Below are 24,862 nucleotides of genomic sequence, written 5' to 3' on the forward strand. Positions count from 1 at the left end.
ACTGAATAAATACGCAGGTGTAGAAGAAAAAATAGTTTTATTTAAAAAAAATAAGCACTATCAAGGTATCGACGTACTTACATCTTTTGAAGATTCCAAACGGCAAATCTTATTTGCTGTTATATTTGGCACTTCATACTTTGTTAAGAAAATTTGAGATCACGAATATCGCTCGTGCCGAATATACAACATTCCCAAATACCACTTTTTCAAAATACCTACTACATTACCTATTTATGACATTCGCATTATTCCTACCGGAAAATAAGTCATTCCACCAAAAAAAAAAACTCTCTTGAGTAATCTCCGATTTTTATTGTAGTGCAACGATAATACAAAAGTGGTAAATAGGTAATGTAGTATTTTGAAAAATGTGGTATTCTGGGAACGTGATGTTTTCGGCACGAGCGACGAATATCACTTATAGATTTAGATTTTTTTATTACGCATAAGTACAACGTTTATTGGGTCTATCTATAACGCATTCACTGCTACCTGACTTCCACAGATGCCACCGACGCACATGTGCGTTCAAGATGTATGAATAATTATGACAGCGGCACGAGAGCGGCACTGGGTGAAGTTCCGAAAACGCATATATGCGTCGGTGGCAGTGAATGCGTTAACTGTAAAATTACATTGATGATAGTATAGTTTCGGCCATGGCAACAGCTTCAACTCCATCGGTGTCGTTCATGGGCTCGCAAGTGGCTTACGTAGCCAATCTTCTTAGAGAAGATCCTCACACAGTGCGGGCACGTGAGCACACCGTTAACATAATTATAACTGTGACTTAGACACCAAGCGCGATAATCTGAAAGCCCGACCATCTGCGGCAATCAGTTATAAAATTACATTAACACTAAGATTGGTTTTTGGAGTCTTTTTGTATTTTTTATTTCAACTCCAAATTTTTGTTACTTTTACGGTCATCCCGTAAAATCTATATCTAAAATACAAACTGAAACATAGATGCACAGGAAAACCAGAAAAAGAGACCAGTGCTGGGAATCGAACCCAGGTCCTAAGCATTCCGTGCTGCGTGCTATACCGCTACACTACCACTGGACAGTAGTACAGACTCGAAGTTAAAGTGACAAAATAAGAAACAAACAAGCTGAGATATGTGGTGCATAGGAGGAATTCGTGTCTGTACTACTGTCCAGTGGTGGTGTAGCAGTATAGCACGCAGCACGGAATGCTGAGGACCTAGGCTGGGTTCGATTCCCAGCGCTGGTCTCTTTTTCTGGTTTTCCTGTGCATCTATGTTTCAGTTTGTATTTTCGATTTACATTAACACGTTGACAGATATATCTTGGTATAATAAATTAAATATTTGACATCTTTACTTTGATCACGAATACCGGAGGTCTAAAATTTCACATAGAAACATTAAATTCCATTGCAACCTGGAATAATTCTATAGAATTTTAATAAATATATGTAGTCCAGCTACCAACTTTTTCTTTCTCAACGAAAGATAAATTACGGCAAAACAACCACTCACGGACATATCCGTCAAAGTTTACAAGCATAGCGACTTTCATGTATTGCTTTATTGCCATGTGAGCATACAGCTTTACAGCTCTACAAAAGTCATGGGGTTTTTAGCACTGGCAACATCTTCCTAACAAAAATCCAGTTATACCAAATTACACTTTCAGTTTTCCGTCAGTTCCTGAACAATCACCTGTGATGAGCCCTTTCTTGTGCAAATTCATGATGGAATCAGCGACAATTTTGGCCGTTTTCTTGAGATAACCCCCGCTCGTTAGCATCACTATGGGCACTTTGTATGATTTGCACATTTCGAAAACGAATTCGTCCCTTTTTATTATTCCCTGGAAATAAAAAAAGATGCTTTACAAAACCGACTCAAACTGTAACCATGCTGCCAATTAAAACACAGACAACTGTTGAACGTGTGCTTAACGCCTGCTCATTCATAGATAACGGTCATTTTAGGCATGTCTAAGACGTTTTGTGATTAGCTATAAATCTTTAGTTTATAAAGAGGGCCATTAAAGGGATACTTATACTTATGGCCTTTGTTTGAATAAAGAAATTACATTTACTTTACGTTATCAATAGATACCCAATCCTCTTTTAAATTGATATCATCACATTTGCTTAAGTACAAGCCAAGTCAAGTCAGTCAGTCATTGTTTTAGTATTTCAATTGGCACTTTCTATTAGATTATTAATGATTAGTAAGTGAGAGCAATTAGGGGTTCAGTGCTTACAATTTCACTGATCCTCATACGTCCAAGCGGATCGGAGTTCAACACATCAGTCCCTGCATTGTAAACTAGAATGTCTGGTTTAAACTCGTTCAGCGCAGCTTTGAGATTTCTGAAAATCGAAACAAATATTCCTTTGTTACGTCTACATTCACGCCTTCATGTCGCGTATACAATGCTCTAGTAATCGCAAACGTCAAAGAGAGAAACAAGTACATTCACTTGATGTAGCTGTGTGTACCATTAGAAAATAAATAGAGCTATAAGCAAAAAATTGATCCTCCACAAAAATGGAACAAAGACTAGATACTCCTTCTGTACAATATTTGGTTGCTGTGTCTTATATGGTAACTGCGAGTTAATTATCCGAAAAATAAAAACGTTAACTTACTGCCTCAATTTTAACATATACTCTAGATCCTCAACGTTACTGCGCAACTCAATTCTTCTTCGTATGGCTTGTTTCGCGTGGCTATCTTTAGGGTAAATTTGTCGATTATACATATCCATAATGTATACTTCTGGCACACCTAAAAAGTCCCGTTCGTAGCCGTTACCCTATAATTAAAAATCAGGATGTATTAACTAAACGAAATTTAACCGTGAAACCTGCGCTCGTTTCGCAATAATCCAATGCCAGAAAAAACAACACAATATAATTTCAAAATCAGCTCCTGCTTTCTTAGCAGACCCTTAACTATCAACATATCTACCTGATGTGCGTCCAAATCTACAATCATGGCATTCTGTATAAGATCGTCATCCATCAGACACCGCAGTAGCAGTGTTATGTCAGCATATGGACAGAAGCCCCCACCGCGGTTGCCACTGCAGTGGTGAAAGCCTCCACCGACATTCAACGCCCAGCCTCGTTCCAGGGCCAACTTACCAGCCAGTACTGAGCCACCGGTCTGTAATCTGAAAGCATATGAAACATACTACCTTATTTGTTCCATATGTGGCACATTTAACCCACAATTGGTCAATTAGTCCACATACCTCATTGGTCTCAAGTATGCTCGCTGAACAAACACATTTGGCAGACATGCCAAAATTGGGACTTCCGCAATAGTAGCAACATTGGCACTCCACTGAAATTTAATACTATAATTAATTTATACATTGAGGAATAAAACAGGTTATTTTCTATAACTTTACAGGATATTTCCTTTAGGATAACAATAAACTAATTCCACACAGATGACATAAGTAAAATACTTCAAAACCAAAAAGAACAAACATAACTATTTAGCCGCGTATCCATTAAAGCAGCCTCAGGCCGAGCACCGCGAGCCGAGCCATATTTTGTCGGTTTTTTGGCCGTGCTCAAAGGAGCCTCAGTCTGAGCCGTGCCTTTGGCAGCGTCTCCACTTGCGCGGCCTCGGAGCGAGGCAGCCGCTCGGCCCTCGGGCCTCGGCTGCCTCTAGTGGATATGCGGCTTAAGAGACAAAAATATTTTAAAAGCATGACTTGATGCTTACTTTTAATGAACTGAGGTACTTTTTTGTGTGTACTCTCCGTAAATCCCGTTTCTGTGCTTCATTTGGCTTCACTAAGCACTCTTCTGTTATAAAATCAGCTTCCTTCAGATACTAAAAGAACAGTGTTTTAAATGTTAAAAGGTAAATATTTTATTAATATTCGAGTAAGTGGTTTGCAACAGAAATAAGTTGTTGTATCATAAAAAACTGTAATCACATTATAATTTCAAAATACAATTGATGGTCATACAATTTGTTTTGGTTGGTGTCGTAATAAATGATATGCGAAACTTCACAACTGGGCTTTATTAAAAGTATTACAATTAATTACAGTTCACCGTAAGCATGACGCCATCTTGGCTAGTGATGTGATGTTCCAATAGTGACGTACCTGCTCATAACATCCTCCTTATTATAAAAAGTTAAATTGTTTATAATTTTACAGCTCGAGCTAGTTTACAACAATTGACTTAACTCTCACTAATAACTTCTGACAACAAGACTGTTTTAAGTAACTTAACATAAGACAGTTTGTTGAACTAAGTATCTATCTATATATATTCTAGACTTAACTAAATCAATCAGTCCTTCACAGTCATTGCTAAAATGTTTGCTTAGTCACAGAATAAGTAATAAGCTTAACTAAATATCAACTATTATAAATCTAACCGTCTTGGTGGTCTTATGACTCTTCCACACCTAGTGCGCATTTCAACTGGAGTTGTATGCTCTTCAATAGATGGTGCTACTGTATGAGAATTAGGAGATATCTTGATATTTGGACTGTTTTGTGACATATCTTGCGTTACCGTTTGAGGTAACTGCGGAGGTTTCAAGATATGCTGTCTGTTTCTCCTTCCTAGAAATCCATCTGACCCTTCAACAATATAAGACCTAGGCTGAACACATTTGGACCTTACTGTGCCTGTAATCCATGGAGTCTCTGGCATTTTCTTAAAATATATTTCATCTCCTTCTTGTAGTTCTGGTAATGATTTAGTTTTTCTGTCATAGTAATCCTTCATTTTATTTTTATTTTCTTCCTTAGTTTTTACATATTCTTGAAAATTAACTATTCTCGGTATTAAGTTTTTTGTGACTGTTGGTAATTGTGTTCTAAGTGACCGTGACATTAATAATTGTGCTGGGGATGGTAGATTTCCTCTTGATGTATTCCTGAATTGAAGCAAAGCGAGATATGGATCTGTCCCTGACTCCTCTGCCTTTGTAAGAAAACGTTTGCATATCTTTACTGCCGACTCTACCAAACCATTTGACCTTGATATGTAGGGGCTTGACGTGTTATGATGTATTCCCCATTCCCAAGTAAAGTTCTTAAACTCTGCCGAGTTAAATGGTGGCCCATTGTCAGAAAATAATTCAACTGGAATACCATGTCTGCTGAAAATACTTTTAAGACAAACAATTACTGTTTTGGCGTTAGTACTTGCCACTGTCATTAATTCAATATAATTTGAGTAATAATCTTGTACTACTATGTATTTTTTAGATTTATAATCCATAAAATCAACACCAACTTTTTCCCATGGAAGTAATGTAACATCATGTGGAAGAAGTGGTTCTGGAGCATTTGAGCTCCTATGTGACAAGCAAATATGACACGACTGAACGATGTTTTTTATCTCAGTGGACATAAATGGCCAAAATACATGTCCTCTAGCAAACGCTTTTGACCTTTCAACTCCCAGGTGACCACTGTGTATTATTTTCAAAATATCTGGCCTTAGTTTTTTAGGTATGACTATACTGTTACTTCTGAAGATTAACTCATTTTCTGTATGTAAATCAAATCTATACTGCCAATACTCATGTAGATCTTTGTGAATTTGAGTTTTACTTGATGGCCATCCTTCTTTACAGTATTTTTTCAAAACCTGTAGACTTTCATCTTCATTAGTGCCTCTGATTAACCACTGTAGACGTTCTGGTGACACTGGTAATGTTTTAATCAGTAAATTTACATGAACAATGACATCATCATCCAATTCATCTGAAATTGTTTCCGGGAGTGCTGCTCTTGACAAAGTATCAGCAATATACATGTGACTACCTTTCTTGTAAACTACATTTAGACTATAGAGTTGTATTTTCAACATCATTCTTTGGAGACGTGTTGGAACCTCGACTAAAGGCTTTTTAAACAATGTTATTAAAGGAGCATGGTCTGTCTCTACAGTTACAGTTTGTCCATATATAAATTGATGAAATTTGGTGCAGGCAAAAACTATTGAATAGAGTTCTTTCTCTATCTGAGCCATTTTTTGTTGTGTATCTGTTAAAGTTTTTGAAGCATAATATACAGGATGTTGATTTTGTAGTAACACCGCTCCGACAGCACTCTTACTAGCATCACTTTGTAGGACAATAGGATCATGGACATTAAAATGTGTCAACACTGGAACTTGACATATTAATTGCTTCAGACGACAAAACGTTGTTTCATGATTGGCAGTCCACTGCCAATCAGTAGATTTTTTTTAATAACTGGCGTAAAATTTCTGTCTCACCTGCCATATTTTTAATAAAAGGACTTAAATAATTAAGTAAACCTAGGAATCTTTGTAAATCCTTTAGACAGGTTGGAGAAGGCATCTCTTTGATTGCTCTGACTTTGTCCGGATCAGCTGTGATTCCATCCGCTGAAAAAATATGACCCAGATATTTAATACTTTCCTTGGTGAATGAACATTTTTCTTTGTTGAACTTGACATTATATTCCTGTGCTCTTTTAAATACTAGATTCAGACGCTCATTATGCTCTTGTAATGTTTGACCACTTACTAAAATATCATCACTGTATACTGCCACTCCTGGTATGTCACCAAAAATTTCAGTCATAATTCTGTGAAAATACTCAGGAGCACAGCTGATTCCATATGGAAGACGTTTAAAGCGGTATCGGCCAAAAGGTGTATTAAAAGTTGTGAGGTAAGAACTCTTCTCACTCAATTTACACATCCAAAATCCGCTACTTGCATCCAAGGTGGAGTAAAATTTTGCACCAGCCACCTTGGCGCGGACCATGTCTACTGATGGAATCGGATAATGAGTCCTCTTAATTGCCTGATTTAAATTACGGGGGGTCTAAACATACCCTTAACTGACCATTTTTCTTTTCTATTAAGATTAAAGAACTCACCCATTCAGTAGGCTCTGTGACTTTGGTAATGACATCCATTTTTTCCATCTTCTCAAGTTCTTGTTGAAGTCTATGATGTAATGCAAATGGAACCTTCCTCGGTGCATCGACTTTTGGCTGGACCTCAGGATTTGTACTTATGTGACACTCACCAGGAAGACAACCGAGACCGGTAAAAACAGAATTATTACATTCAACAAGTTTATTTAAATTTATATTTTGTGACTGACTTGACTGCAATGGAAATGACTGTGATTGACTTTTTGTGACTCGACTTGAACTTGCCTCATTTTGACTTAATTCAGAAAACAATTGACTGATATCACTTTCTGATGTTTGCATGCTTGTAGTGTCTACACAAAAAACTCTTTTAATTAATCCCATCTCTGAGCAAGTAAGTTTGCCTAATACAGTTGGAGAATTCACATTTGCAATTATAAAATTAATTTGTTTTGTCATACAGAGGTCATTAAATTGAAATTTACACTCTAGGTTTTGTTGACCTAGTACCTCAAGACTATTACCAGTGTATGACTTAATTTTTACATCAGTTTTAGACAATACATTTTTAGTATCAAGTGAGTCATAAACACTTTTTGACATAATATTGACATCACTGCCGGTATCAATAATACAATTTATTTGTGAATTGTTTATAGATAAATTAATTGTCCATTCACTTGACAATGACTTGGATGACTGAATATGACCTATAAACAATTCATCTTGTTCTGACTGTACCTGTTGTATATTATTATCTGACTGTACATATCTTATTGACTTTGACTGAAATGACCGACAACAAACTGCAAAATGACCAACTCTTTCACATTTTTTGCACTTTACACCAGATGCTGGACACCTGTAACGATGCACCTGACCACATCTTGTACAAACTTCCTGTCTTGATTGCTGACTATATTGACTGAAGTTCCTTGAGTTAGACTTTGATCTTGAGTGTGACTGACTTGTACTCGCATTATACAAGACTGAACTTTGTTCCGCTGTCAATTCATCTGTTTGATGTCTGGAAGCATGCATGGCTTTTGCCATTTCTAATGCCTTATCAAGATCCAGTTTATCTTCAAGCAATAATTTTTCTCTGATATACAGTGGTGGCCACGTAATTAAGAACGATTTGAAGTTCCAGATTATTTTTAACTAAATCATGTCATGTGTAGTCGTGGGTCCTTCTTAGAAGTAACTAGTTACGTTATGAAATAGCCACATGAATAGAGCAAACGGGATTTAGAATAAAGAATAAAATTACTGTCATTTTTACTCAAATTTTGTTTTTATTCTCTTTAGTAACAAATTCAAATAGTAATGAAGCTGGACAAATAATTAAGAACGATTTATTGAACGGTTCGAAAGTTTTTTTATTTGAAACTTAGATTAACTAAATCACACTAACGTGAAGTTTGTACAGAAAAAAAAGCAATGTTATACATTTTAACTAAAATTAATAGTTAGTAGCATGTCCACGGCTTTTTATTACTGCCTTACACCGGCGAGGCATTGAATCTATCAATTTTTGACATTTCGCAAGAGAGATAGAGTTCCATTCTTCTAAGAATACGTCATACAGTTCTCTTAAATTGCCACACTGTCGATTTGAAACTTTTTTCTTGACTTCGCACCAAAGATGCTCTATTGCTCTAAGATCGGGGCTGTTGGCTGGCCAATCTAAGACAGAAACTGATTGCAATGTGAGGAATTCCTTAACTGTACGTGCAGTATGCTTGGGACCATTGTCGTGCTGGAATGTCCAAATAATCGGAAGCACGCCTTCAGCATATGGTAACATTGTTTCTTCCAGTATGTTTTTGTATTAAAATTGATCCATGTTTCCTTCTATCAGCCTAACAGGTCCAACACCATGTCCAGAAAAACATCCCCAAATTTTTACATTTCCCCCGCCATGCTTTAAAGTTACTTTTGTGTACTTTGGGTCGGATGCTTTATTTGGAGGCCGTTTTACATATCGTTTGCCATCAGAACATACCCTATTTATTTTTGTCTCGTCAGAAAAAAGAACGTTTTTCCACTGTCTGACTGTCCAGTTTTCATATCTTCTTGCAAATGCAAGCCGGGCTTGCCTATGACACCGTTTCAACATAGGCACCTTCCTTGCTATCCTTCCGTGCAACTTTTCTTCCACCATACGCATTCGAATACTGCGTGCCGAGAGTGCTGAAGGGTTGTTTTCGCCAAAATATTCTTTTCTCAACTCATTAGACCCTTTAAAAGAATTTTGTTTTGCCAAACGAACGATATTTCGATCATCTCGACGAGATGACTTTCTTTGTCTAGGTACACGCGGAACATTTGAAGTAGTTTGATACGTAGCAAAATGCTTTATGGCGTGGAAAACCATAGTTTTTGAACATTGCAGATGATCGGCTATGTGTTTATACGACCAATTCTTGTCGCGAAGTTTTAGTATTACTTTTCTTGTAGATTTATCACAACTTTTATTTTTCCCCGTTGTTTTTATATGAAGCAATCGCCTTTAAGACTTTTACGGCACTAAATGGCGCCAAAATTATTCAAATAATAACCTAAAACCACAAAGCGGCGGTCCGTTCTCTATTTAAATTTGAATAAAAAATAAACTATTCAGCGTTCTTAATTATATGACCAGCCAGTAAGTAGTAATACTAGGTTTAGATGTAATATATAAAGTTTATCTATTTATTTTTTAGCCAATTATATGTATAAATGAATTTACCGCTAGTAAGGAAAAGTTTTACGATACCGAGAGAAGTACAAAATATACATACAGTTAGTAACATTTGTCAGTTTGAAAAAATCTTCTCTATAAAAAATCGTTCTTAATTATATGACCACAACTGTAGTTGTATTTTTGATGCATGTTACATATAAACATTATTTTGATTAGGCGTTCTTGCAGCTGTCCTAGCTCACAGTTTTGTGACTTTAATTTTAATGCACAAGCAAAATCGTCCAAGGTTTCATTTTCACCTTGTTTATATGTGAAAAAGTTATGGCAATCATAGGTGAGGTTACCTTTTGGGGCAAAATGATTTTGGAATAACTTTATCAGGTCGTCGTATGTAATGTTATCCTCATCTTTACCAAATGTATTGAAAACATCCACGCCTTTTTCACCAATGACATGTAAAAACAGAGCCACTTTTCTGCCATCACTCTCTTCATCCAAACCAGACGCACGCAAATAAAATTTGAATGACTGCACCCATTTTTTCCATTGTTGTGCCAAGTTACCGTTCATCACCATGGGCTGCGGACTGGACATTCCAGAAAGTTTCTTGGGTTTTTGATTTTCATCAGACATGACGCCGACTTTTTACACCGACTGAAGGTGCAATGACTTGACTGACTGACTATACGACACGTAGATTACGCACCCAATTCTGACACCATGTTTTGGTTGGTGTCGTAATAAATGATATGCGAAACTTCACAACTGGGCTTTATTAAAAGTATTCCAATTAATTACAGTTCACCGTAAGCATGACGCCATCTTGGCTAGTGATGTGATCTTCCAATAGTGACGTACCTGCTCATAACACAATTCGTAAAACAATTGGAAGGATGGATTATAACCGTTATTAGAACAGCCTTAATTCTTTTTATTTAAATATTGGCGGGATGACTTGGATGCATATCAAATAGAGTGGCAGGAGCATGCTCTCGATAGGAACGAGTGAGGGAAAGAAGGGGAGGCGTTTGCCCATGAATGAGACACTTTAACAGGCTAAAATATATTATATATTACTAGTGTAGGTGAGCTGAAGACATAGCTCATATTAATGTACTATATTAACATACTATACATACAGCAAAATAAAAACTAAGTACATTTTGACACCTCTATTTATTTTAGTTTCAAAATAAAAAGTAGAAAGTAAAACTTACTTCAATAATATTATGCCATTTGGTGGAATCAAAAACATGTAACTTTTCGAGACCCCAAAACGATACGTTGTACTTCTCGTCGTATATTACTGGCCACTGACTATCGCTGATATCAAAATACAAGCTGCTACGAAATAAAACATTCAGAACTAAGTATTTAGTATTATATCCAGTAGTTTTGCTATTGCAATTAATTACACAGTTTAAGGTATGGTTCAAAGGTACAATCTACTTTTATCATAATTACCTGGAACTCGACATATTTGTAAATATGTGAATTTAGTTACATTTTGTTGAAATTTTGTATTGATATTTATTTTTCAAATTCCGCGTCGCAATATTTCTAGAGCTATTGAGCGAAAAGTATGACAACTTAAAAACTTTGACTTTGACACTTGACAGACGTAAGGCGTTCTGCACCAGTTAGCCAACAGGACCTCTGTGCAAACTTCATACACAGTTTTTTGTGCAAATGTCTTTACTAATAGAATTTTCGAAATTTTATTTGCGTCAATAAAATATTTACTGTCATTTGGTGCAAATGGAAAATCGACAACTCGAAATTATACGTCAAGTCAGAAAATTGACAATTTGAACAAGGAACTAGACACTGGCAACATTTTCCTCCAATGGTCAATGGACCAAGCCATATTTTTTTTAAAAACAACAAGGAAAATTGACCATCCTGTAGGCTAGCTACATATTAGTAATCTGTGTCCTGTAGGGCTACTACGAAAATCGAAACTCGAAGTTCGTTGGTATCGTATCGTTTCTCTCGCTCTCGTATGAAATAATATTAGCGTCAGCGGGACGGTACGATAAGAACTTCGATTTTCGAATTTCGTAGTAGCCCTACTAAATATCGTCGAAAATGGAACCTTGTCCTATCCTATGGTAAAATTGACAAATTTGATGTAGTAGGTAGGCCGTAGCTATGCCGAAAAAAAACGACCACTAGTATTTAGTAATGTAGCATCAGTTACATGTCATATCATTGTTTAATTAACGTATTATTATAGATATCTTGACATTATATTTACATTTAAAAAAAAAACAATATTAACTAAAACGGGCTTCCTCTTCCAAGGGAAGCGCAGCGCGGGGCATTGTACCTGATTTGAAAAAATACCAGACACACCAGCTTTTGCCTCCCGATGCCCTAAAACTTTAAAAGGTAAAGAGTTGCTAAGCAACGAAGCCTGACATTTCATAGCGCGAAAATGTAAACAAAGCAACGTGCAAATATACGTAAACGTTAATTAAATTCACCTTTTCCTAACTCAACTTTAAATTTAAGTTAGTTATAATTATTTATATATCTAAAAAGTGAATCTGTAGATAAACTAAGTAAATATTGAAAATTTCTTGATGAATATATTATGGAAAATACAGTCTACAATGTCCTTCAAAACGAAGTGGATTTTTATAGGGTAAGTAAGCCGACCGACACGTAAGCTAATTAGGTATGTTTGTTTATATTCTTTATTGTAAAAAGTTTGTACTTAACAAAAGTGGACTCATCCCTGAAGGGATCTCTGCCAGTCAACCTTTAAATGATAGCTTAGTGGTAGAGAATATGCTTTATCTTCCTATTTTTATCTCAAGCTACGACCTACAAATATAAGTATGGCAATTAGCGGCAACAATTAGCATCATTCTTTCTTACGATTTAAACTTGGAAAAGAAAGCAAGTTCCATTTCTAAATTCCTAGACAAAAATGTGCCTCAAAGACCAAAATGACCAATGAGGCAATGACACAATCGTGCATCCAATAATTAATGACTGGCAGTTCTTCCTTTCGTTTCTCAACCGAAGTTAACACCAATAACCAAATGAAGAAAGAAATGCTTATTTATTTTTAACCGACTTCAAAAAAGGGTGTTCCAATGTTTGTATTTTTTTTTATGTATGTTCGCCGATTACTCAGTCAATTGTGGACCGATTTTCAAAATTGTTTTTTTATTCGAAAGGGTACTCTTCTGAGGTGGTCCCATTGTCACCAAATCAAGATCTGATGATGGGATCCTAGGGAAATCGAGGGCAAACCTCAAATTTTATAGGCACACCTATAGCGATTTTAGCATTTTTAGCATTAAGATAAGCATTTACATTCAGAAAGTATCATTTGGTAAACTGGGCCTGTTGATGAAGACCGTAGATGACCAATGGAACTCGTCCAAGCTAAGTAATGCTCGCTCGTCATGAGACAAACCGAAACGATCATGATTAATATACCTAGATAAGCGACCAAGAAGGAGCATTTTAATGATTTTTTAGAACTGATCTGATGCTGAAGCCGGAAGGTAGAAGGTAGGCAACGAAACTGTTATAATTTTATGAATTTCAATAATGCGGATAAATAACACTTAGGATTAAGAAATATATGAAAACAAATATTAGTATTAACAAAATTATGAATATTGGCGTTATGAATTAGAACGATTAGGAGTTTCGATCGTTAGTATAATAACATATATGAAAACCAATATTAGTATGAACAGGTGTATGAATAGTTATATTATAAATTCCGATGATTATGAGTTTCGATCGTTAGTATTGAAAAAAAAAATATGAAGAGTGATCATTATGATGTAAAATAGTATGAGAAAAGTTTTCGGACTTCCGATAATAGGACTTAAAAAGTTATGTGAAAAAATGCGCACCCAACAAACGCATCATACCTACTCACTGTCGGTACAAATTCGGAGCTTTACTCGTAAGTATATACCTAAAAAATTAAATCGCTACCAGGGCGAACTTTTACTACTATCATATCATTATACTGATATCATACACATTCCAAACTGCCAAACTGATACGCGATTTAATTTCTTCGGCTGTACCTACTGTCACACATTGAATGCTGTGTAGAGGCAAGCCTTTGTGATTGAACAGACCATATTCGTATGGCTCTTTTTGGCATTGTTATAGTCCCACCGCCAGCGAGTAGCAAGGTTTTTTTTAGTATGAAATTTTTATAGCTGAACGATAAATTTTCAAAACAAATTTTTCGAAACGAACGAACACTTCTCGCTGCTCGCTGGCGATTGGACTAGTGCCTTTTACCTTCTTAGACTTCTTACCTCGCCGCAGGAAAACCAATCGGTAGTCGACCAAGAATTGCGGGCCCTGATCTCCGACAACGAGCAGTTGTCTCGACAGGTGAAGATGCTGTTGAAGGAACGTTTAGAGCACGAGGGCCAAGACGTGGATTACACCAAGGAGTTGGAGGATATGAGGCAGCAGATCAATTTGATTGCTAAGGTTTTGTTTTTTTAATTCTATTTTGGCTAATCCAGACTGCTTAAGGAATACAATCTCTTCTCTGCTCCTGGGTGTCGTAAAAGGCGACTATAGGGTCCTGATGTGAGCGTTGTGCAGCAGCACTCTCTCTATTAATCATAATCATTCATTAATTCGCTGTAAACATGGTGCTTAAAGGCCATTAAAAAAATAAAGCCAAGGCCAATGAGGGTTTTCACAGAAGCGAAATATCGCTAGATGGCGGTAGTACCGTGAGGTCCGTTTGACGTTTGCTCATTTAGTTATTTAACCAATCACGAGCAAACGTCAAACGGAGCTTACGTTACTAACGCCATCTAGCGATATTTGGTCTCTGTGAAAACCCTCACTGTATTGCCAAACAAAACCCTGGACTCCAGCACTGCGGTGTGGAAGGCAAAGGAAAGCCACATTGCTTGCGTTGAGTAGGCAGCAGGGTAGGTAGCGCTAGTGCTGGTGGCGCGCTGCTGCGGCATAAACTACCTATCCTCTAATCGGCACAATGCACGCCAATGCACCACACTATTTTCTCAAGAAAGTTGTCAGTCATGAAGGTTCTGATCTTCAACCAACGACCAAGAGTCAAGCAAGAGTGTAACAGAATAAACCCAGCTTGTTATTTCGACGTCTCTGTATGTATCGGCGATGTACTCATCCAGTAATTCTTACTTGTTTAGGAGAGAGATTCGATGAATTTGCTGTGGCAAACGTCACAAAAAACAATAGAGGCGTTAGAAAACGAGCTACGAACTTACCAGGGATCCGATAAAGGAGACAAACAGGTATTTTATAAAAGTCATAATTACTATACTCTTGTTTTAATCGCATAAAATCTACGTCGACGTTTCGTTTCAACATTACAGCGGCCGTGGTCAAGAGTGACGGGTGGCGCATTCGTTTAGACACGCGTTTTCCGAATTACAAGCACTTTTATCTTAATTTTATATGGGCATCCTACCTATCGCGCCAATAACATGTCCAATTAGGTTTTTCAAATGTTTTTAGGACATAAAAGAAGAAAACCGCAGTCTAGAATTGAAACTTGATACGGCGCTAAGGGATTATATAGAGTTAGAAACCAAATACAAGGAGCTCCAGACGAAAAACAACATGGTAGAAAAAGATTTAGCCAACAGAGAGAAAGAAATCAACACTTATAAGGTACCTAAAACTTGCTTTTAATACTTTTTGCTTGCGGCGGTGTAACCATACCAAGAAGTGACCCGCAACGTAATCAACAAATGCCTTGTTAAATAAAAGAAAATTGTTTAAGGAAAGGGGCAAACATTTTGAAGAAAAACTTGAACATATCGGCAAAGACCTCGAAGAGAACAGAATCAATCTAGCAGTTGAAAGAAAGAATAATGAAAATTTAAATTCTCAAGTTGCAGCGCTACAGAAAGAATGCACCGAGAAGGCCAAGAAAGAGGCGGAGGCCAAATCAAAAGTAAGCTCTTTTTACAATAAACTGATACCGCTATCTTGTCTGATGGAAAGTGTAGAGAAGTTAATGTGGTTCAGTCACAGTCTATAAACCTCTTGCTTTAAAGTGCCTTAGTTTATTGAAGGACCTTGGGGTTACCCTGTACTGTATCTGTCCGGAAATTTAGATGATGAGAGCTAATCAAATAACTAACTATCCTCATTAGGAATAATGACGCGAACTGCTTCGTACGGGCGGGTAAGTGCATCCCGGAAGCAAAGGTTCCTCAGCGAAACTGTTTTGTTGATTAACATTTTTAAGGCATGCACCCATAGAGGGGGCGTTAGCACAACCGCATGGGGGGCACCGTAGTGGCCAGCAACTAGGCAGACAAAGATGGAGATGACAGAATGATTTGCTTGACATTACTCCAGCCACACCAAGAGTTGTAGAGTAGGTAACTGATAAAGGCCATTAAAAAAAACTTGCAATAAGAAGGCTTTTATTTCTATCATGTGAACAGATTTAAAAATTGGTTTTGGGTCGTAAGATCTCCTTACCGTATTTTCAAAGCAGGGGATATGAAACTAATCTGATGATGTTTCCAGGTTGCCGAAGCACTGCAATTGTTTGATTTAGTGTCAAACGAGAAGAATGAACTTCAGAAAAGAGTTACGAAAATAACAGGTAATTTGATACGATACCGACACCATTGACCATGATTTGACCATTGGCAAAGAAACACAAATATGTAAGTTTGCGCCACAAAGCATGGAAGAGCCTCATGGCCGTCACCAGGGGGGAGTAGGGAGGGGCAGCTGCCCCCCCTAGAGATTCTATAAAAGTTGCCAAATGTAAAGCAACCAAACTAGTCATAAGTATGTATGTATGTACGTCATTTCACCAAATCCAATAAATACCCACAATTCATACTTTTCTCATTCTCCATATCAACTTGCCCCCCCCCCCTGGGCAATCGGGTGGCGACGCCCTTGAGAGTCCCTACTGCTAATCCTATGTGCCTGATAGCGTCGCGCTTCTGTAGTTACGAAGAGAACGGAGAATTGTCAACGGAGACTACGGAGAGTCATCAGGGTTAAATCGAGTTTACCTAAAATATATTACTTTCAGGTGAGATGTCGCAATTGAAACAAACTTTAGCTAGAGTAAAACAAGACACAGAAGCAAGTTATAGGAAAGAGTTGGATGAGCTCAGAGAGAAATACAACGAAAAGGTGACAGACATGCTGGGGCATATGAGACATTTGGATACCGAATTGGTTGAAAAGGGGGTGCTGCTAAACAGAACTCTGAGGTACCCAAAAAATCCTTTAAATAATTGTGTAGATGTATTCGTAGTCCCCCGTAAAACATATTTCAATCGTACAATCGGAGAACTGAATCGCGTACCAGGGTGGAACCTTTTTGGTGAAAATGTCATCTTGGTATTCCATAAGATTCTGACAAGAAATCATCGTGGAATCGTTGGCAAAAAAGTCCCACGCTGGTACGCAATTATAAGAAGCGTTTATTGTTTAAAATCGTGGAAAGTAGCGATAACTTGAACCCTTGACCAAAATAACATTTTGTTTGTAACTTTAGAGAAAACAAAATTCTTCAAGCTTCCTACGAAAGTTACTTGAAACAACAGAAGCATGAGCTTAAATCAGTTGACCCGAAGCTTGCTGTCGCTGAGCAGAGACTTGAAGCTGTATTTCAAGAATTGGTTTGTAAAAATCCACTTATAAAAATATCCTGGTCACAGCACCAAATTTCTATAAATTTATAAACAGCCATTATAAATTAGTCAACTGACTAGAGATTTAGCATAAACCATCGTTTAGATCAGTTCTGAAGTTTCTGAGAAGGAGACTAAAAAGTTTACACCTGTTAGCGTGTGTGTAAGAAAAGTAAGCATTTTATAGGCGTGTAAAAAAATATCTATCCATTTGCCTCGCTCTTAACATAAGCTGAAACTAACGCTATCTCTCTCTTGTTGCTGATAATTTAAATCTATGTTTAACTAAGTGAAAATAAGATGAATTTTATATGACTGCAACTTTAAGTTTCAAATTTATTTCAGGTCGCATCAGAAAGACGAAATATACAGTTAGTTTGCGAAAATCAGAGCCTAACTATCGACATTCAAAGAGTTCAGGATGTTCACACAAGAGAAATTAAACGAAGAGATTGGGAAGAAAAGTTATTAAAGTCGCAATGCAATGAATTAAAGTAAATATATATAATAACACGAAAACCATAAGCAATTTGAAGTGTAAAAAATACTTTTACGGTTGATAATGAAAACAGTATTCGTTACAAGTACCTAACTGGCGCAGTTCATGGGAGCCAGCAGTTGACATAGTATTACGGTCAGGGTTGCAAATTTTTAAGACAATTCTCTTCATTCATAGTTACCTATCCGATAATTATTGGATAGTTATCAAACAACTTAAATTGTAACAAAAAATACTATTAAAGATAAATAAAAGATAAAGAAAGGTAGGTAGGAAAATTTCCCGTGTTCGGATACACACAATAGTCGTGACGCCAAAAATTGACGCACACCTGCGTCAGGCAGGATACACACTATAAACTTTACGCGTAATATCACCCGCAGGTATAAGCGTTATTATCATTGATAATTATCTTGATCATGATCTTGATAATTATTCCGTGCAACCCTTGTTTATAGTTCAACCAACTATACAACATCCAACTTTGAACTTGCAGGATCCAAGTGGAACATTTGCAGAAATCATTGGAAGAAACCCACGGGATGATCAGTAAATTACAGACGATGTTAACCTCGAGGTCTGAGCTGAGCCAAAAGTAAGTTTTAGAAATACAAAGCAAGTTTTTAACCTTGTTAGTATGTGTAGATCAATGAGTTGCAATTATAATTCGAGCAATAAACAATTAAAAAACAAAAATGAACACAATATTTTCTTAATTTCTTGCATAATATGTTTGTTTCAGAATGGTATCAACCAAAGAAGAGGAACTAACAGAGTTACACAAACACTTGGAAAACCAAATGGAGCTTAGTAAAAAGTAAAAAAAAACGCAATGGCTACGTGGGTACTTTGTACATTTTTCTTAATACTTAATCGTTATTTTTTTTCAGATGGAAAGAATCCTACGTAGAAATGACGGCCAAATTAAAGAAAAGAATAGAAGAGCTGCTAAACGAAAACAAAGAATTAAGATCGATGTTAAAACTGCCTTCTTTAGGATCATCAAATCAAGAAGAGAGCTCTAATAGTTGATAAGACATCAATCTTCATGTCTAACACCATCTTACACGTTGCGAGAAATATGACGAGCTGCTTTTCATTGCAGAGCCGCCAGCCTAGATAGATTTTAAGAGCTCGTTTAACGGCAGCAATGTAAAGCAACCACAATATCGACACAATTTTTTACGAATGCTCGTCATAAACGATAATTGAAAATACAAACTGAAATATAGACATCTCTTGTCCGGGTGAGCGGTTAGTTCCAATGGAGTGCCGAAAGTTTCTCGATGAGGGCTACGGTATAGATGTCGCTAGCGTCACTGCTTAAGTGGCTAAATAAGAAACAAACAAGCTGATATATGAGGTGCATAGGGGAAATTCGTGTCTGTACCGTTGACCATCAGCGGTGTAGCGGTATAGCACGCGGTACGGAATACCGAGGACCTGGGTTCGATTCCCAGTGCTGGTCATATTTTTCTGGTTTTCTGTGCATCTATATTTCAGTTTGTATTTTCAATTTAGGTTTTACGGGATGACCGTAAAAGTAAAAATTTGGAATTGAAATAAAAAATACAAAAAGATTCCAAAAAAAACAATCTTAATAAACGATAATGTTCCTGAGTGAACTTTATAAATATTATTTCAAGGGTCATTACTCATTAGTGACGATAATCACACGCCGCAATCAGGCTTTAATTGTTAGTATGGATAGTGCAATATTAATTTAGTAAAACATTTTTAAAACTTATTGGAATTTATTTACATAATTTTAAATAATAAATATGATTTACTTTATCACTGCGCCGCCACGCATTCTGAGAACATGCTTGGGAACCAGTAGAGCATGTCATTGTCCTGCGTATCGATCCATGCTAGGCCCTCTTTGACCATATGGTTTAGTGCATTTTGTGCCCGTGTTTCATTCCAACTGAAATAAATAAAATGGCGTATGTATTAGAAAACCACAGGACACGATCTAATGACTTCTTCCAAATGTCTTAACCCTTTTCCAGCCATAGTGCATATAGCGACCACATAAATGTACAGTCGAGTTCATTAACTTGTGAGCAAAAATTTGACCAAAAGTATCTGAACACGACTCTACTGTTAACGGCGGCGTAGAATCGTGTTTAGATGTTTTTTATCAAATTTTTGCTCACAAAGTTATGAACTCCTCTGTACACAAATCTTCGACCATGCTAAATTTACAATAATGGTACAATAATTAACTGAAGTTGTTAAAAAATTTAATAATCAAAATAAAAAAAGCTGAGCTGGAACTGTTAAAAACATTATTTGTTTTAAATTAATCACTCATAATGTAAACAATATAAACTATGATTCATTTTGTAGTAGAAATTAGTGGAGCCTGGAAAAGGGTTAAATCTTGTCAAATTCTAGAAGGACATAGAATCCTAGTATTATTACAACCCGAAAATAAGGGTGGACAGTGGCAGTGAAGCATTGGCAGGCCTCCCACTAGGTGGACTGAAGGCAACATGAGAGTTGTGGGCAACTGGTGGATGCAAGTGGCCTGCCAGCCTTTGTTCTGCCTATGTTCAGCAGTGGATATCTTCCGGCTGATGTTGATATAAGCAGGACTCGAACTTTAAGTGCGGATAACGTCAAATCACACATAGAATGATTTCAAATAGTATTTTCGTAAAAAATTACTTACCATTCTTTAATTAAACTATATCGCCACTGTAAATTAGTAGCAGTACATAACGTCTTTGATTGGCATTGTTATTCAGATTAAACATAAAAAGATGTTATGATTATTTAGTTGTTTTGTATAATTTACATGATTATGTGTACAATACGGTATTTGAAATTTTTTTGTTCATTATGTAAATTAAAGCTTGACAATGCATGTTATCAAACAGAAAAAAAAACTATCTTTAAATACAACAGAGTTATGAAGGTTTAAAATTCAAGATTAGACAGAGAGACTTACTTGCATGTGACGTCACACGCAAGTAGCGCCATACTCGCTGCATAACAGACACAGATTTATCGATTTTTCAATAAATCACTACAAAACCAATTCTCAAGCATATTATTTTTTCTCTTCGCTAAACATAGTTGTTGTCAAATACCGTATTGCCAAAAAGCCATCTTAACAAGAATAGTGTAACAATTTTTCATTTTTGGAGGTATGTGACGAAAACATGTATTTCAAAAATCTTATCTTATTTACCACATCACCTATATGCAAAATGACGTAATCTTTAACTCATCTGCACTCGAAGTTTCCTGTTGATTGTCAAAAGTCTCTGTTGATTAGTGCTGTCATTGTTCCCTTACCCAAGATCACTAGTAAGGATGCTGACGGAGACCCAGGCTGTACCCAATGAGCTGGCCTTCTGCAGAACAAGAGTGTGGTCCAAATTGAGCTCACCAGGCACAGATTGCACCAGCCACTTGCCTTTACCTATGGGAACTACTGTGAACCTGGAAAAAATAAGTTACTAAATATTAGACTTGTGGCAAGATTTTTGTCAACTCAAGATGATATTATTTAGGATCATTTTGAATTTAAAGAACCCTTGATTACATATCACAGCATCTGTATCTGTATCTTTTTATTTCCATACTAGGCTTTACTTCTGGTTTTGCATATATGTACAAGTCAACGCATGTAAAAAGAGCTCTGGGTGGCTAGTGGAGGGGATACGTTTGTTACGTGACGGCCGCGCGTGGGCTCCTATGCCCCCTCCCGCGTCCCCCACTGCTCCGCCGCCAATTTGGTCCGTATTTCGTTCACTGCGCAGGTATATCGCCAGGAGCTCTTTTTACGTGCGTTGATTTGTAAACCATTGTCTATCAGTTGAATTGAAATTAAGGGAATTTGCAAAAAATCCCATGGGAAATCCTCATCCCATGGGATACAGACTGTTTACTTTTTCAACATTGTATCTGGCCACATTAAATTGATTTAGAACCATCTTTACATTAAGTATGATTTACGAGTAGTGTTCATTGTTGTATACAATTTGGGTAGATACGAGGTTGAGAAAGTAAGCAGTTGATATGTTAGTTATTCCAGATGTTTAGCTTCTACATACCAGATTTCATCTTTCTTTATTTCAAGTAACATATGACTCATTTTGTTAGTAGACAGGCTTATTTAATTTTCTAGAGTTAGCATGAATGAGTGACACATGCAATGCACATACAGAAATTCGAATTTCTAATATAAATAGGAAGTGAAGATAAATCTCACCCGTTGCCAAATATTTTTAATTTCTTAACTGCAGCCAACAGATCTTCATTTGTGATGTCCTGGTGTGTCTTGGCTTTCCCTCGAGCAGCTATCAACCTTGTGCGTAACTCCTCAAGAGTTATTATTCCGCCATTCTTGTAGTTTGTTGCCATACAGACCTCTACTATTTGGACTCCTAATTCATAATAAAAGTCTCCAATACCTGAAATATACAGATTTTATTGTAATTTATAGCCTTATCTATCAACAGGTGAAGTAAAATAACTAAAACAAACACTCCTTCCCCTGTTTTGTATATAGAAAAACCTCGCTCCGGTGAGCTGTTTCTACTAGAGCTGCACTGACTGAGGATAGGTAAATCTTATCTATTGGTTCATGACAAACACATTCCTCACTACCTACACATCCTCACAGATCTCTGGTGGAAACATAGCCTTAAACAAAGCACATCTCTGTAGTTCATGACTAAACACATTTCATTCACATACTACACTAGTCGCAGATCTCTGGTGGAAACATAGCCTTAAACAAAGCACATCTCTGTAGTTTAAGTAAACTTGGATTGGATAGGTATTTAACTAAATGTAAACAAACTTCAGCTGCCAGATTTGGGTAGGTACATTCAAGGTTTTTATACATTTTACTTTTCTATTATTGTAATACAAACTAGACTAGTGTATTTCAATACACAAACGTAAATGTTTAGATAGTTTAATGGGAGAATTTCAATTTTTAAGGCACCAATTGACATTGTTTTGTTTACATTTACTTAATACCTATCCAAACCATGTATAGTAGAGTGACGAAGGATGGAAAAAACCGCAACTGCATGAAAAAAAAAAATACAAACCAAGAACCGACCAGAACCCTTTTCCCGAGGCCAGGGGATCAACACCAATGGCAGCACACATTTCCTGGAACTGTCTCCGGAACTGAGCGTTCTTTTTAATCTCATTCTTGTGCTTTGTGGCGAATTCTTCCAAGTTTTCCCTGAACACTTCGAGTTGTTTCGACATCTGTTGGAACTGATTTTCCTGAATCTCCGAGCCTTTTTCTCGGTATTTCTCCTGTTCTAGTTTTTGCTTCTGTATGGCGCCAACCCCAGCTCGTCTTCGCATTTTGCTGTTTTTGATTTTGTTTTAATTTTCGAGAGAAAACAGAGAAACGTAATGTTCGTTAGCTGCATAAACTTTATTTACTCTGCAGGGCTACTACCAACTTGAAACTCGAAGTTCGTGTCGTGCGGTCCCTCTCGCTCTCGTATTAAATAGTATACGTGTCAGAGGGACCGCACGAAACGAATTTCGAGTTTCGAGATTCATAGTGGCCCTGCTGATCTGACTTATTAGGTTAGCTAGCTGTCACGTCACTTTTGACAGCGTTGAGAGACTTTTCTAAACTTTGTACATAACATTATATGTTACACAATCATGTTCATCAATCATCATCATCATCCCAGCACAAAACACAGATAGTTCAGACACAATACACACAACTAAGATTGTTACGTAATTGTGGTTCAGAAATCAATCTCCATACATACATACAAGTGCGAGCGCTCGAGCAACGCACACATAGACACTGCTCACGGACACGATATCTCGGCCCGGCACACAGAGTACATTTTATATAGAGCTACTACAAAACTCGAAACTCGAAGTTCGTGTCGTGCGGTCCCTCTCGCTCTCGTATCAAATAGTATAAGTGTCAGAGGGACCGCATGACACCAACTTCGAGTTTCGTAGTAGCCCTGGACTAGCAAGGCTACTACGAAACTCGAAACTCAAAGTTCGTATCATACCGTCCCTCTCGCTCTCGTATTAAATAGTATAGGTGTCAGAGGGACCGCACGACACGAACTTCGAGTTTCGAGTTTCGTAGTAGCCTGCAGTGAGAGCGCGAGTGCCATCCGCTTGAGACACGCCTGTGAACTTTTTGTCCAATAACGGAGCAAAAAATAAAATAAAGAATTCATTTATCGCGCGCCCATGTTGTTTTCTTGGATAAAAGTAGATTGTACAACAAGCGCATAAAACGAGCGAATTTACCCATGACGTTCATATAGCCACCTGAGCCGGTAAGGCGAGGGTGGATAGATACGTCAAGGGGAAAATGGGCTTAATGCTGGAGTTTTACCCTCTGCTTTTCACTTACATTGCGTGGAAATTAAATATCAACAGTGGAAACAATTTTATTGTTCACTTTCTATGTACTTACCTTTTATTTTTCGTGAATTATTGTATAATTATATTTTTTTTTAATTTTATTGACTTGTTTTGATTGATTTTTAGTTTTAAAATTAAAAATTGTAAAAAAAATGTAAAAAAATAGTATAGACGAAGATTTTACTTTATGCACTAGAGCATAAAAAGTCATTTTATGTAGGCTAGAACCAGCATAAACACGAACTTTACGAGCACGGGAAAGTTATTTCCTACACCTACGTGCGTCCTTCGTAGGGTATCAAAAAGGTCTCAAACCTTTATAAAATATAATATGTATTTTGACTCTTATGCATACTGTTGAGTACAAAATACCATTTGCACAGTTGTGGAGTTTTTACATAGTTTCAATCACAGAGTACCTACTTTTATAAATTTTCGAGACAGCTGAGAAGGACGTTTACTGTTGAGCACGAGCGATTATTGCCATTTTATTTGTACCTATTTTATTTATAGACATTGCGCGGGTAGTTATCAATGAACTACTTAAAACATCTAGAAGATGATTTTGACCGTTACAAACTTGAAAATATCAGTCCCAAAAGAAATATCGTACGTGGCTTATAAAAGAAGAAGGTATAATTCCCATTTGTGTTCTATTTATAGTTCCACTTTTTGTTCTATAAGAATAGGGAAGTAAAAACGAGGAAACGTAGTGATTATGGTTAATAGACTGCCATCATTTTGC

The 24,862-nt window shown here is 36.9% G+C and overlaps 3 protein-coding genes across 5 annotated transcripts; 1 reads left to right on the forward strand and 2 right to left on the reverse strand.

Annotated features, from left to right (window-relative positions):
- Positions 1-20: 20 nt before the first annotated feature.
- Positions 21-11,202, reverse strand: HDAC11 (Histone deacetylase 11). Of its 3 annotated transcripts, none has more exons than XM_074098685.1 (8): positions 11,032-11,202; positions 10,785-10,908; positions 3,722-3,832; positions 3,240-3,331; positions 2,954-3,158; positions 2,632-2,798; positions 2,244-2,352; positions 21-1,841 (listed from the first exon to the last, which is right to left on the reverse strand). In XM_074098685.1, the coding sequence occupies exons 1-8, from the start codon at positions 11,043-11,045 to the stop codon at positions 1,653-1,655; spliced, it is 1,011 nt and encodes a 336-aa protein (XP_073954786.1). In that variant the 5' UTR covers positions 11,046-11,202; the 3' UTR covers positions 21-1,652. The 3 variants fall into 3 exon arrangements, with proteins under 3 accessions (XP_073954786.1, XP_073954785.1, XP_073954787.1); XM_074098684.1 differs by having other exon boundaries at positions 10,785-10,911; positions 11,032-11,200; XM_074098686.1 differs by lacking the exons at positions 10,785-10,908; positions 11,032-11,202 and adding an exon at positions 4,060-6,807.
- A 621-nt stretch (positions 11,203-11,823) lies between these two features.
- LOC141435528 (uncharacterized) lies at positions 11,824-19,381 on the forward strand. The gene is made up of 12 exons (XM_074098227.1): positions 11,824-12,214; positions 13,879-14,049; positions 14,745-14,849; positions 15,073-15,228; positions 15,341-15,514; positions 16,099-16,177; positions 16,622-16,805; positions 17,093-17,216; positions 17,574-17,722; positions 18,224-18,322; positions 18,470-18,544; positions 18,618-19,381. The coding sequence occupies exons 1-12, from the start codon at positions 12,164-12,166 to the stop codon at positions 18,757-18,759; spliced, it is 1,509 nt and encodes a 502-aa protein (XP_073954328.1). The 5' UTR covers positions 11,824-12,163; the 3' UTR covers positions 18,760-19,381.
- Positions 19,382-19,444: 63 nt separating this feature from the next.
- Positions 19,445-23,217, reverse strand: lsn (vacuolar-sorting protein SNF8). Its single transcript, XM_074098228.1, has 4 exons — positions 22,803-23,217; positions 21,953-22,154; positions 21,034-21,180; positions 19,445-19,654 (listed from the first exon to the last, which is right to left on the reverse strand). The coding sequence occupies exons 1-4, from the start codon at positions 23,068-23,070 to the stop codon at positions 19,522-19,524; spliced, it is 750 nt and encodes a 249-aa protein (XP_073954329.1). The 5' UTR covers positions 23,071-23,217; the 3' UTR covers positions 19,445-19,521.
- Positions 23,218-24,862: the final 1,645 nt, after the last annotated feature.

The sequence above is a fragment of the Choristoneura fumiferana genome, chromosome 15, assembly GCF_025370935.1.
Source record: "Choristoneura fumiferana chromosome 15, NRCan_CFum_1, whole genome shotgun sequence".
NCBI lineage: Eukaryota > Metazoa > Arthropoda > Insecta > Lepidoptera > Tortricidae > Choristoneura > Choristoneura fumiferana.